Source organism: Rhamphochromis longiceps, linkage group LG17 (genome assembly GCF_057381845.1).
Source record: "Rhamphochromis longiceps isolate RC_006_pf linkage group LG17, R_longiceps_female_GT1.1, whole genome shotgun sequence".
NCBI lineage: Eukaryota > Metazoa > Chordata > Actinopteri > Cichliformes > Cichlidae > Rhamphochromis > Rhamphochromis longiceps.
The window spans coordinates 35,485,580-35,499,191 of NC_140573.1; the positions used below are offsets into that span (position 1 = coordinate 35,485,580).

The 13,612-nt window shown below is 44.0% G+C and overlaps 1 protein-coding gene across 9 annotated transcripts in view; it reads right to left on the reverse strand.

Moving 5' to 3' along the window:
• foxp2 (forkhead box P2) overlaps positions 1 to 13,612 on the reverse strand; it is a 103,224-nt gene that overhangs the window by 22,541 nt on the left and 67,071 nt on the right. For 8 of the 9 annotated variants that reach the window (XM_085387849.1, XM_085387853.1, XM_085387847.1 and 5 more), the window contains 5 exons: positions 9,944 to 10,081; positions 8,612 to 8,701; positions 6,502 to 6,682; positions 4,959 to 5,244; positions 3,159 to 3,263 (listed from right to left, as the gene is read on the reverse strand). In XM_085387849.1, the coding sequence (XP_085243975.1) occupies positions 3,159 to 3,263; positions 4,959 to 5,244; positions 6,502 to 6,682; positions 8,612 to 8,701; positions 9,944 to 10,081 (800 nt within the window). The remainder of the gene's footprint in view (positions 1 to 3,158; positions 3,264 to 4,958; positions 5,245 to 6,501; positions 6,683 to 8,611; positions 8,702 to 9,943; positions 10,082 to 13,612) is intronic. The other variant, XM_085387852.1, reaches the window with a different exon arrangement.

Here is a 13,612-nt window from a genome sequence, read left to right on the forward strand (position 1 = left end):
CTTGGTGTCGGTGCCCTCCCTTTTAAAGGTCTTGTCACGGTGCAGCAGACATGTGGAGTGGTAAAAGCAAGCTTACCTATCCAAAGGGGCCGGGGGGCCTGCCTGACTGAGGTGCCTGCCTCTACAGTGTGTGTATGTGCACATTATATAGAGACAAAGACACTTGCCTGATGCCTTGTGGGTTTAATTAGTAGCGGGTTACAGACACTAGGTTAGCAGCTGAGCTCACCATTTTAACATGGAGCCTGCCTTCCTGCCAGTAATAGGAAGAGCAGAATGGTGACGGAGAGTGTAACAGTTAACTGTGTGTGAGTGAGAACAAGTATGCATTTGCAGGTATATTACTGAGGGGGGAAAAAAGCCAAAGTAGGCGGAACAAGACGTGCATGTACAGGAGACGAACACATTTGATGTGTTCAAGCTTTGTTTTTTTAAAGCGCTATAAAAATCTGCAGTAAGCTGGAGGCATTTATTGTACTGACAAATTATACAAATAAAACATCCACATTTACAGGTATTAATTGCATTTTCTGTCTCCTCTGTTTACCAAAAAGGCTCCCACCAAAATAGCCCTGGCACGCAACCTAAAAGCATGAATGTTTCTTTCTCTGTAACTAACACAAACACACCCACAAAGCAGCAACACCCACCACTCGGAGAAACATTCCCAGCAATATTATTTCATTTTGAACTTCACAGAGCTAATTCAGGGTGCCAGCCACCTTGCGGCTACCTTTTCCAGGTGAGAACACTTAAAAGCGCACTGAAGAGCTATTAAATGCTGATCTTGACAAGTTTCTTCATGGAACAAAACAATAGATGACTAAACGTGTCACCGCCGCTGAGCCGAGCTCCTACAGCGAGCTACGAGACGCCAGCTTGACTCGGGTCCCCTCTCCCCCTTCCACCCCACCTCCCTGCATACATAACCCACACCCAAGTACCAACATCTAAACTGTCATCTACATCTGACACCCACTTTATGTAACCCCGTTTAAGCTGCACTTGTGTGTGAGTGCATCTGTGTGTGTCGTCGACTGGCATCTCCGGAAACATGAAAGGACTCCCTCTGACACCTACAATCACTGCTCCGAGGCACGCCACCGAGCAGCCATCTTTGTTCTGATGACGAGTCTGCCTTCTTTGTTGGTGTCTGTTTTCATGTTCTGGCTGGGTTACAGTATAGAGCCAGCCTCTGACTTGCAGTGGTGTGTGTGTGTGTTTTCTGTTTTGTACCAGCCAATGTTCTGGCAAGTGTTCTTACAAAACCGTCTGCCAACCTGTGCTCTCGCTTTCAAGTATGAAATCTACCCATTTTCCCTCTATCTGTGGAGCTCTCTCAGTTTGTCTTTACAGCCATGCATCCTTTTGCATTGGCTTACCAGCTTATTCGCAGGCACATGGCTTTACACACACTGTATCTATGCCCCTCACCTAAATAACCAGCTAAGCCACCTAGACACAGTATCCTTACAGCACACAGACTTACGTGTGTTTGAGCGTGAAAGGAGCATACAGTGCCAAGAAATAGACTGATGTCTTCTATAAGTAAGTGTACTAAGGTGATAGGACAAGATATCAGAAAATCTACTAATCCGATAGAGGCTTGCCTTATCACGCACACATCTGTTCTCAAGCTGCAAGGCAAACTGTTCTACCTGGACTGCCGTACATGTATTCCAGGCTGGACAATGGATTGTACACATGCATTTGGCTTTTCATAAGCATGACTAGATGATGCTTATGGTTATGCCATGCTCACTCTAGAGCACTGGTATTGGCATTGACATGTATGCGGCACATTTTCCACAGGGGATTAGCAAACACACTTGTCAGACTATGATTCATTGAACTCCACTGCCGTCAATAATGGGGCCTTTAAGTGATTTTATGCCTTGGCAGTGTGTGAAAATGGAGTCTAATGTACTGCCTCCCTCTGTCTTTGAAAGACAGGTAAACACCATGTTTATTAGTGTCATTTCATTTTACAGATACACCTTTTAGCTTTAATTCACAAGCCGGCATTGAATTAGCAAAGCCTGACCTAAATATGACTGTTTTTTTAAAGCCTTTTGTAACTTTACAGCCACTACAGTAGAAAAATGCATAATTTGGAAAATAAGCCAGAACAATGTCCTGATTTTAAGAGTTTGTACAAATTCACATGGACATTTACAGCCCATGAAAAACACTCACCAGATCGTTATTTCACAGTTAATTACAAATCTAATTAGAATATTCAAATTAAAGCTTTCCCCTTTCTTTTCTTCTCTGTGTGAGAGCAGGGAGCCGGGGAAAGAGTGAGAGAGAGAGAGGCAGAGGGAGACTCTCACTGAGTGGCAATGTGATAACCTGTAATCGGCAGTGCTGCAAACACCTTCTTCCTTTGATGTCCCCCCACTAACATCCTGGCAACAAAGCCGGCCAATTACAAATGAGCTAATTAACTAAATTGTTGATGGAGCATGAAGAGTCCATTCGCTCTGGCGCCTGCACCATGACAACAGTGAATGGGGGCCTTTGTTGTGGAGGTAAGTGTGCGGCCGTGCGAGTTGCCATTAGCTTTTGACGCTTTTTCACAAACCTATCAGGCCCCTCCACGCCAGGAAGGAAAATTTGTTATGGACCAGAGTTGGTTTGAATCCTGCACTACTAGAGAGAAACCCTGTCAACTAGCTGTCTATAAGGTCAAAATGGGCTCTGTGAAAAGCAGTGATGTTTTCTTTGTTAGGCCCCCACAGAAAGACCAAGCACTGTACTGAAGGCGATCGCTTTCAGAGATTGTTATTTCCATCTTCAGTCATTTTTATGTGTTATTATGGCTCTGTTCTGGGAGCTCCCCACCCTTCCTCACACGCACACATGGAAAGCAAGAGGCAGGAACAAGAAACAGCACTACCTTGAGGGATGTGGGTTGCAAAGCAACTTGCAGAGGGACAGCGACTATATTCAGGCTAAAAATGCTTAAACAGCACACCCTATTTGAGATGTGTGGCATCAGATGATTTGGGCTGGCACTAGGATCAACTGATCAGGGAGGATGGCAGCGAAAACTGACTTTTCAGCTTGCCTGAACTACTGCTACACTCAGTATATTAGTATATATATAATATATGTTATTTCCAGTATTACGTATTTGTATTAGAGCATGTCCTTACTTCAAAAACTGTCCAAAGTCTTCACAGATGTTCTCACAGCCGGGCCACTTGCACACACCGTGACCATACAGGGGGTGAGTCCCTCCACTTTCTTCGTGTAGTGAACTAGAGGCGGGCCCAAAAAAATGAGCAAACAAGAAACGGGAAATAGCAGATTAAAGACACGCTGAAAGAGGTCAGAGCACTAATTCAGCAATTCATGTGATGAATAACCAGGGCTAAATCAGACAGAGAGAAAGCAAGGGATGAATGCAATAACAGCAGCTTTATAAAAAGGAAATTTGGGAACTGGGATGTTGATGGCTAACAGCCATTCAGTTTAAATAATCACTACAGGATAACTATATTAAGATGGCAAAGACTAATGTGTGAGAAATAGGCTGGACTACCATCCCCGATGGAAATCTAGTTTTGTCTCCACTGTAGTCACCATCCCATCTTGTAAAGCCATTATGGGGAGGAGGGGTGGAGGCTTTCAAGTAAACATTAAAAATCCAGACAGCCATATAATTTTCATCAGGAGATTAATACTCTGTGTAACTTATGTTCTTTGAGGACAAGGGGAGCAGGGGTGTTCTGGCGTTTTTCAAATGGCACCCAAATAAGTTACGACCCTTCCTAGACAGCACATCCTATTAAAGATGACAGTTTAACCTTTTAGGCCAGGCGCTAGTGTGTCTGTGTGTGTGTGTGTGTACGAAAATGTGAATGAGAGTGTGTACAGTCTGTGTCTTAGCGTGTGTTTGTCTGTATATAGGTTACACATGTGCATGCATGTGTGTGGTCGATGGCTACATGCATTCATGCCTGTGTGTCTTAGTGCAGGCAGAGCTCACACTGCGTTTTACAGAGGGGCTTTCCCCTCATCGATCCATGGCATGTTAGTAAGCAGTGCTCCTGACAATACTCCTTGTTCGATCATTATGAGACACCACACACCCCTCGGGACACAAGCAGATAAAGTCTTTTTTCCTTCCTTTCTTCCTTCTCTTCTTATCCATTCCTTTCCTCTCTCTTTCCCTCTGTCTTCCTTCTAAAGATATCTTTTTCAAGCCTCCTTTTAGTGGTACTGGAGAGATAGCATCTACTTTAAACCAATTACACAGCACTTCCACCTCCAGTGTGAGTCTATACCGAGCATCTACACAGACACACACACACACACACACACACACCGCTACACCCTAAGTCCTTATTATAATATCGCCCAAGAAAAGCCTTTGAATAATGCATGGGCCAGATAGGCAGATATGTGAACAGTCAGTGTTTCGGTGCTGGATGCATTTATAAAAGACGGCATCACAAGGATAAACATCCTGGAAACGCCACTCAAGGCATCACGTATTCTGTTTACATGACAAGCAAGCATGGAAGGTAATTTTCAAAAGAGAAAAAAGAAAGAAAGCACTAAATACTTAATGTACAAGGGGGTTACCTTGTCTTCTCTGCCAGAGACGCTTGTTGTAAGTGCGCCTGGCTGCATGGCGTCGTCTCCCCGCTTTTGATATGTGTGTGCAAGCTAAGTGTGTTCAACTGAACGCATGGTCCCCCGGGAGAACAAGGCTCTTATTTTTTTTCCTTAAGACACTAATAAACTTTTGAATAAATAAACAAAACGCCCAGCTTTCCCTGAAGTAACGATGGCTTGTTGTTGAGTGCCTTGTTTTGATGTGTTCAATCGTGGCACGGCAACAAACAAGCTCGTGTGAAGAGTACGAGTGCTGTAAACTTTTCATCTTCCCTTGCTTCTTCCTCTGTGATGCATCAAAAAGGTGGCGGATGGCATTTTAGTTGGTTTACCTCTCTCGCTCCCGTTCTCTTTCCCTTTCCCTCTCTCTCCTGTGGTTGAGGGCGGGAGACTGTCCGTTGGCGATGGAATGGTGAGAGATGGGCGGCGATGCTTTGGCGGGATTGGAGGAGGAGGTAGTTGAAGAAGAGTTGTTAGTGGACAGGTCTAAACCGCCGCCGCCACCCACACCGGTGCCAGTGCCGCTGCTGTGTTTGATGCCGTTGTCCTCCATCCCGTGACCGCCGCCTCCGGTAACGTCCTTCCACAACTGCTGGAGCTCTGCGGGGCTCAATCCAGCTAGAGACATCAAGAAGGAGATAGAGAGAGAAATAGATAAGGGAACAGAGAAAGTATACTGAATGAATAAAGTTGCTCAACTTAATACTTAATACAAAAAAAAGGAAAAGAGTCCAAGCTGTTTTATTAGCTCTCACTTGCACATTGTGGTTTTCAGTTTAGGATGCATTGCACTCTGTGTTTACAGGACAAAAGCTTAGCTCTGTATGGATTATTCAACAGCCAGAGAAATTCCATACAGCTGCATGACTGAAGGCCCTGCTCTCAGCAAGGGCAAACTCGAATATGAAATCACAGTTTCCTGTTTATTGAAGCCACGTACAGTCTTCTCTGCACAGTCAAATACTGGTTTTAAGCTGGTTATGAATCACTTGTGTAGCTCTGACGCACAACGACTCGTGTGTGTCCAATGAGTAAAACTACATAAAAAAAGACTGATTATACTGAATATGAGCAAGTTCCACCTAAAAACAACAAGCTTTGTCAACTGCTGCTTTTCAGCTTGGCACAGAATTAAGCAGTTTCCTTTTATTTCCTCCTAACATCTTCCTGCCTGTTGTCTTCGTCTGCGCCATTTTGGTGGTAAACAACAAACATAGGTGTTTACTTGGCTCGGGAGGGGAAAAAACAAAAATGGAGCCTGCTCTCTTCTCCTCGCTCTCTCTCGCTTGTCTTTTTATTCTTCTCTTTTGCCTCTCCTTTGTTCTCAGTAAAGGCAGTAAACAAAAACAACAACAACAACCTCTGAAAGAAGGAGGGGGAGTTGGGGAGTGAGGGAATAGAAACAGAGATGGAAAAACAACAAACAGAGGCAGAGCACAGCTGAGAGAGGAACAGAGGAAGACAGAGAAAGCCATAATCAGATGAGAAAAGAGTGGAAGAGAAAGGAAGAACAGAAGACTAAAAACAATCATGAGGGGAGTTAAGGACAAAGTGAATGGTAGAAGGGCATACCAATGAAGGGATGGCAGACAGACAGACATACTTAAAGATAACGTATGAGAGACACAGCAGCATACCAATTAGAAAAAGACAGACAGGACAGAAAGGCACATGAGTAGTAGGACAGATGGGCTTGGAGACACTAGACAGCCGGAAGGAACAATAAAACAGAGCCAGACTGTGAAAAGCACTAGTAGACAAAAATACAGGAAGTATGTGACTACTGCTGCAAGTCACGTGCTTAATATCAACGCAACTACCTCCCTGCTCCCTCTTCTTCCCACCACTCCTCCTCCGCTCTCCTCCTCCTCTTACCTGGTGGGGGTAGGGTTTGTCCGGGCAGGGCGGCTTGGCCTGGAGCGGGACCAGGCAGTGTGAGCAGGCCCTGCCGCTGCATGTTGAGCAGGTGCTGCTGCTGTTGGAGCTGCTGCATCTGCAGGAGCTGCTGCTGGAAGACGAGCTGCTGGGCGGCCAGCTGCTGCTGCTGCTGCTGTTGCTATAGAGAGAGAGAGAGAGAGAGAGAGAGAGAGGAGGAGGAAGAGGAGAGGAGCAAGAGAGGAGTGAAGAGGAGAGGAGAGGAGGGAAAATTACAGACGAATTAACAACTGAGTGAGCGGGAGAGGACAGAGGAGACGGAGCGCTGTTTGTGCGTGAAGAGTGTGCACTCAGTCGCCTCTGCTGTGACCTTAGCTACACCTCTCTGCTTCTTCTTCTGCTTCTCTACACGCTCTCTCCCTCTCTGTCTGTGCTCACTTAGTCTTTCCTCCTGTTTTTTTTTGGGCTGTACCACCTTCTTCTCCTGTCTTTGTGTATGTTCATGTCTTTGAGCACATACACACACACAAACAAAGCTATGCTGATATACCAGCTCTCAAGCCTGTCAGTGTATGTGGCTTGTGATTGTGTATGATACTAAGCCTCTGGTATAATCCCCCCCACCACCACCCCTGATAGTTAATTGTCTCGCCTTCACTGATGGTCTGTTACAGCTTATGTGACCAGAGGGAACTAGCAGAGAGAGATGCAAGCTGCATGTGAATGCATAGACACAAACACGCACAAACACAAACACACATCCACTGCACTACACCCCCCCTTCCACTCCCTCTCAGCCCTCCTTGTTGGCTCACAGAGTTGTTTATCGCTGGGCCAGACAGGCAATTGCGTAAGCTTTGTGCAAAAAAAGAAGAAAAAAAACAAAGACAAAAACAAAAACAACAACAAAATGAAAAACATCAAACTCAGCCACCGCTGCAAAACAACTGAGAAAGGGAGTGAATTTAGAGAGAGACAAAAGCAGTTGGCTCTGAGCTCTGAAACACAGCCGTACTGCAAACACCTATTAGGAAGCAAAAATCTCAGGTAATGATTGGCTGCAAGTGCACATTCACTGAGGCTTAATGGGGTATACTTTTCTGTATTTCCAGTTAGCTGTGCATATGTAATGCTTTAACCACAGAGGCCAGTTTCTGTTGTCACGTTTCTGTATGCTAGTGATGGTGTACCTAGAAAAGTATGGAGACTGAGGGACTGAGAAAGGGAGAGGGGTTGGGTGGGTTTGGGGGATAAAACCTGTGATGCGCTCACTGGAAAACAGGCTGCATAATGGAGTGGTGGTGGCGGGAGGCGGTTTGCCCCCCCCCAAACACCTCTCCTCTGCCTCAAGAGAAATAAGGGAGCAATTTCTATTCCATATTTGATGGCGAGCCTCCTGAAAAACTCTATTCACAAATCCAAACAGAAACAAAGCCGCCGGGAGGTCAGTTGTGACTTCCTGTAAGGGCAGCATAATGGGCTGCTTGAGGAGAGAGAGAGAGGGAGATGAAAAAGAAAGACAGAACGCGTGTGTTTATGTGATACCCATTTTTGAATCAATTTAGCCGTTCCCACAGAATTGCCTGGCCGTGGCTCTAGACCTGGACCGACGCTGTTACGCAAATGTGGCTGGGGCTGTCATGCTCCTCTACTGCTCCATGATATCCAAAGAGAACAAGACAGAGGCATGTCTGTCGACCGGCTGCCTGTCATTGTGATTTATGAGCGATGCACATTGCAACTTCAGAGGTGCTGCATGTGTTTGTGTGCCCGCAGAAACACTTCATTGACGAGGTGGCTGCAGCACCCTTTGACTTGTGTGAGCATGTGTGAATACAGACAAGACATGAAACTGTCTTTAACTGGATCTCCATACTGCATAATGCTAGCAGGAATCAGAGGAGAATAGCCAGCACTGCATGTGTATGCTGTGGGATTATTGTAGTATTATACCTCCGGGTTAGCCCGCTTAATTACTTTATTTCTAGAACAACAAAGCTGTCTGTTTTATGGTGCTTATTACTATCTATAGAGAATCTACATGCACACATTCACCATCTTTTCCCCATGAGGCTAAATTACTATGTTATGTCCCCGGGTGTGCACCTACCTCTTTAGCCTGCTTGCCAGGGTGTTGCTGCTGCAGAAGTTGCAGATGAAGCTGTTCCTGTTGTTTCTTATAAAACTCCTGCAGGTGTTGCTGTACATAAACACACAAGCAAATACAAGCAAAAGTAGAAATTCAAAATGAGTTTATGTATTTATCAAAGCAAAGTTAAAAAAAAAAACCCTGAAATTTTCTGTTACACAAACTTGGTGAGGCTGATCTATTATATCTTTTCAGTGTCAGACTCAGATCTTTGCAGTCTTTCACAATTTATTTCCTATGGAATGTTAATAGTCCCACAGTGCTGCAGGGATAACAATCCATCATATTAACTATGTATTTAGCTGCCAGAAGGTACTGGCTTCCTTTGGAGTGGTTGAAATAAACAAAATAAACTCTCTTAGGATCAAGCTCTGTACTTTAAACTGATTCTATTAACACACATAGTCAAACCGCTATTTAAACTTTCATATCATTTTTTTTTCCATGTGGCTGTTTGGCCTAAAAAGAGAAGCCAAAGCAGGCCAGGCCACTGGAATGCTTGATCCAGTTCTATGCAAACTGCTACTGAAATATACACGCTTTAACAGACTATATGCAAGAATCAATTGAGAAATATTTTTAAATACGTAAATCAACAACAGAAGGTAGATGTTGATTTAGTGACTGATGTGTATGGCAGATGATCAAGCTTTCTATCAAATCTTATGTGAAACTAAAAATGTTGAGTCACATTTTAAGACAAATCCCTGTACTTGCACAGTAGAGCGTGAAAGCATGTGACCACATCGAGCTGGGGAACTCTTAATGAAGAAGACTCAGAATGACTGACATTCTTAATTAAACTATTGTCTTTTTCTTAATCAAATCTATGAATGACAAATGCATTTCAACTCTGCCGAGTGCGCTTTCTCAAGTTGATTCCAAATATTACATCACCATCACTTATCGTTCAGCTTCTGCTGCACAGCCCAACTATGCCCTACTCTCACAGTCCCTGATGGATGCTTGTCAGGGAATTGAACCAGCGACACACTAGAGACGGTTAATTAGAGGTGACATGCAGGAGTACGTCAATTTCCGATTCCCCTTGGTAAGCGTGTCAAGGACATGGGGCTGTGGTGAGTTGGCGTAACTGGTGGCTGGGCACACTTATGTGGAGGGGTTGTGTGTGCATTTTTGTGTATGCCTGTACAAACACCAGACTACATTTTTATGTGGATTTAAATGTGTAACTGTATGGATGTGGGCAAACCAGCCTAGGTGATGATGGGGTATGTCACAGCATGAGTGTCACAATGTTCATACGGTGCATGTAGGTTGGAGTGTGTGTACCTGCTGCAGCATTACAGCCTGCTGCTGCTGGAGCAGAGCCTGGAGCTGCTGGGGGGAAAGCACCTGCTGCTGGAGGATCTGCTGCATCTGCTGCGGCGTCATCACCTGGGGACTCATCATGGCCACTGACACTGGAACCTATACATGGACGATGATGGGGAAAAACAAAGAAAACGAAGAGCTGAATAAGTTTTCAGGCATAGTGGCATGGATCTGCTGGAAGTGTGGTAATTGGTGGTTGGAGAGGTAGGGAGAGCAGGCCTCTCATGGCCGTGATGCTTTGCAGCCTAGAGGAGATGCTGAAGGACAGATGGGTGCCGTGCCTTTGTGTTGCTCATCTTATTTTCCTTCCTTTACCCCGCTGGGAAAAGTAAAGGATTTAAATAGACATAGACCTTAATTAGCAGGACCCTTGAACTCCCCCACTTTATCAGCACCGCTATTATGAAACAGCGTGAAAAAATGCACAACTCTAAAGCTGATTGAAACTACGCTGATGAAGTGGACGCATGGCAGGAACAATCAGCATTATGTCATGGGAGTTTGGGGTGTACCTGAAGTATTCTTTTTTAATCTGTTGGAACGGTGTGAAAGCAACTCTTAAGTTCTCATAAAGGCTGCTGGTGTAGTAGGCTACGTAATTTTGAAAAATGCATGCCCTTTTTAGGTAATACTCGCTGCAGTAGAAGAACATCTCCAAAACAAAACCAAGATGCGTACGCTGCTTATGCCACTTTCTTCTGAGGAGACAGTGCGAGCCACTTCTGAGGCAGCAGAACAGTAGAGCGATGATACGTTTCTCTTCAGGCTTTGATTGCATGCACACGTTCTAACAGGGGAGAGTAGGCTTGCAGTGATATTGTGGAATTTCTGCTCCTTGTAGCTGCTTAAATATTGAATGACTTTTGTGTGTGTGTGTTTGTTTACTCCTCAGTTATGGAAAAAAGAAGCCAACATGAGTGAATGATTTAGTGTTCAGTTCGGTTCAGTAACACAACAGCTCAATGCTTTTTTACTGAATAAGAAGACTAAAGTGGCACATTTCCAACATTTGCAGATACAAATTAGTTTGTTGTTTCTTGAACAAGAATTGTGGCATCCTAGAGCTGAATGGTAAACAGGCAGGCATTTTAGACCTTAACATAATTAAAATATCAACATGTAGTAACACTTTTACTGAACTGCGACACTGCTTAGCATAGAGGTGCCATGACAGTAGCTAGCCTATATGGAGTGTCAAGGGGCCAATAAGACGTCCCTGTCCTCATCGCCAGCTAATCAAGCTGGCTTGATTACTTTCCATGTGCGTCTCTCCTCCCTCCCTCTTCCTCTCTCTCTCGTTCTCTCTCTGTCAGGCCTTGACACGTCCTTGTTTAGTTCTCCTCTCCTCAACGCCTACCCCCCACCCCAGGTTTTCCCCCCTCTTTGATTAGCCGAGACATTTGCATGGTCACTACACATTTTTCATTTTAGAAGTCATTATGCATTAGTGGCTCCTGATCGCCCGCCTTGACTAATCCTGATGAACTGAAAATCACAGCTGAAGGTCAACTTCCAGCCGGCCCCGCTGCACATTCATATTCATATTCAAACAAATCCTGCCTCCATTGTTCATTAGGGTCTTAGAGAGAAGGGACTCCATCTAAGGTGGAAGAGATGGAGGAGGAGGAGGAGGAGGATGTTGTTGTGGTACATCTCTTTTCTTCTCTGGACTCCTCGATGCAAGAGTACAAGAGAAAATGCACAAGGTGTGGAACAAAAGCCGTCAAAAATTTGCAAATTAAACAGTCCACGTGTAATTATGCAAATGCTGCGCTTACACCTTCAATGCTATTAACCCTTATAGGTATATTTGCAAGGTAAGTAATTACCCCCGCAGTCACTCCTGTTTTTGTGTTGGATACCATTACAATGGAATGCGTGCAGCCGAGAAACAACACGAGAGATGCACTCATTAAGACTATTAATTGGGTGCTGGCTCAGAGATGTTTAAGTTTACAAAAAAAGCACAAAGTATGCAGATGCATATATTTTCTGCATGTTATTTCTAACTGTTTTTAGCTTAGAACTGATAAACTATAACCATTCAAAGTCAGGGATTTTAGCAGCAATGAATACAACTAAACAAAACAGAAAAAATCAATAAAAACAGAAAGCAACCAAGTTATGAGATGAGGAAGCTCTCTTTATGCTTTTATTAACTTTTTAGAGACATAATGGGTGATAATCATCTTCATTTCACAGCTCCAAACAAAACAAAAAAAATAAAATAAAGGAAGGGGAACCAAAAAGAGAGAAAAGGCAGAAGGAAGAAAGAAAGGGGAGAAAAGGCACTGGCCCACGTCTATTGTGAAGTGCAGCACAATGCTAATTCCAGCATTTAACTGCATGCTTTTCTGCTTGACGTATCAGAGGCTCCAAGATGAAAGCAGATAAGTAATTGCTCTCCTGGTTCTTATTCTTCACTGACAACCCATAAATTTAATTTTACACACACGTTCATTTACATTTTCGAGTATATGACATGATAATTGCAGGAATATAACACCTCCATTCTGCAGGATACTGCAGGAGGGCTTGATTGACATGAGCGGTGAATTGAAAGGAACAGGAGGCTGAATTGCTTCTCCTTGAAATGATTTTGCCACGAAGGGATAAAATTAATGAGCATTTAGAAGACGCTGGCAGTGGCGTAAACATCCGTGCACCGTGAATAGACTCTCTTTCCTATTGGTCTGTGCCTCTGTTTCTCTGTAATCCAAAAGGATACATTTCCAGTACTGCAGCACCCAAAAAAAAAAAGGAAAAGAGAAAAATTATTAATGGTATTTATTAAATTGTCTGAAATTAGCTGCAGCTGATGTCGCCACTGGGGACCTTAAAAAACAGAAAAGGTTAGCCTCCTGGTTTTAATAGTGCAAATTTGGATGGAGAGCAGCAAGCTAATGAGTTTTAAAAATGGCATTTGAATGTAACACCAGCTTTATAGACATTTGTAAGAAAAAAAAATGTAGTTAAAAACTGCATATTTTGAAACATTTGAGCTGCTATTTATTTCCGCCCCTCGTTTTAATAAGCATGTGGAGCTACACTGACATGAAGGTGGAGAGGGTAGAGAGTAAAACAAAAGCCATTTAAATTGGCTGATGATGAGAAAACGTTGCTGGGGCCCTCACCAGAACAAGCAGATCATTACAGCACACTTGTCACACCTGCACCCTATATCCAGCCTCTCCAACACCCTGTGAAAGGTCAAGCTCATCCACAGAGAGCTCAGGTATCTCTTCCTGAGATGGCTCGCACGGTTGTCTATCCTGACCAATGGACACTTCCAGACATTACACCCACTGTGCGGCACTTTATCTGTGAGATACGTTTTTTTACGAACAAACTCAAATGAGCTAAAGCAGAGATAAAATGTATCAGAGTTCTAGCTCGAACAATTAGTCTAGCAGAAGGGAATTCCTATTATTTGATTTTATTCCATCATACTTAGCACTAATAAGCAAGCAGGGGGGTAGGGGGTGGGGGGCAGTGAATAAATGGCAGTCAGAAACACTGAGGGGGTTGGAACATGTGGCTGTTATCAACGACATAAGTTGCTGTAGTACTGAACGGGGAACTGTGTGGAGCTTCAGACACGGCGGAGATAAAGGCAATGAGAAATGG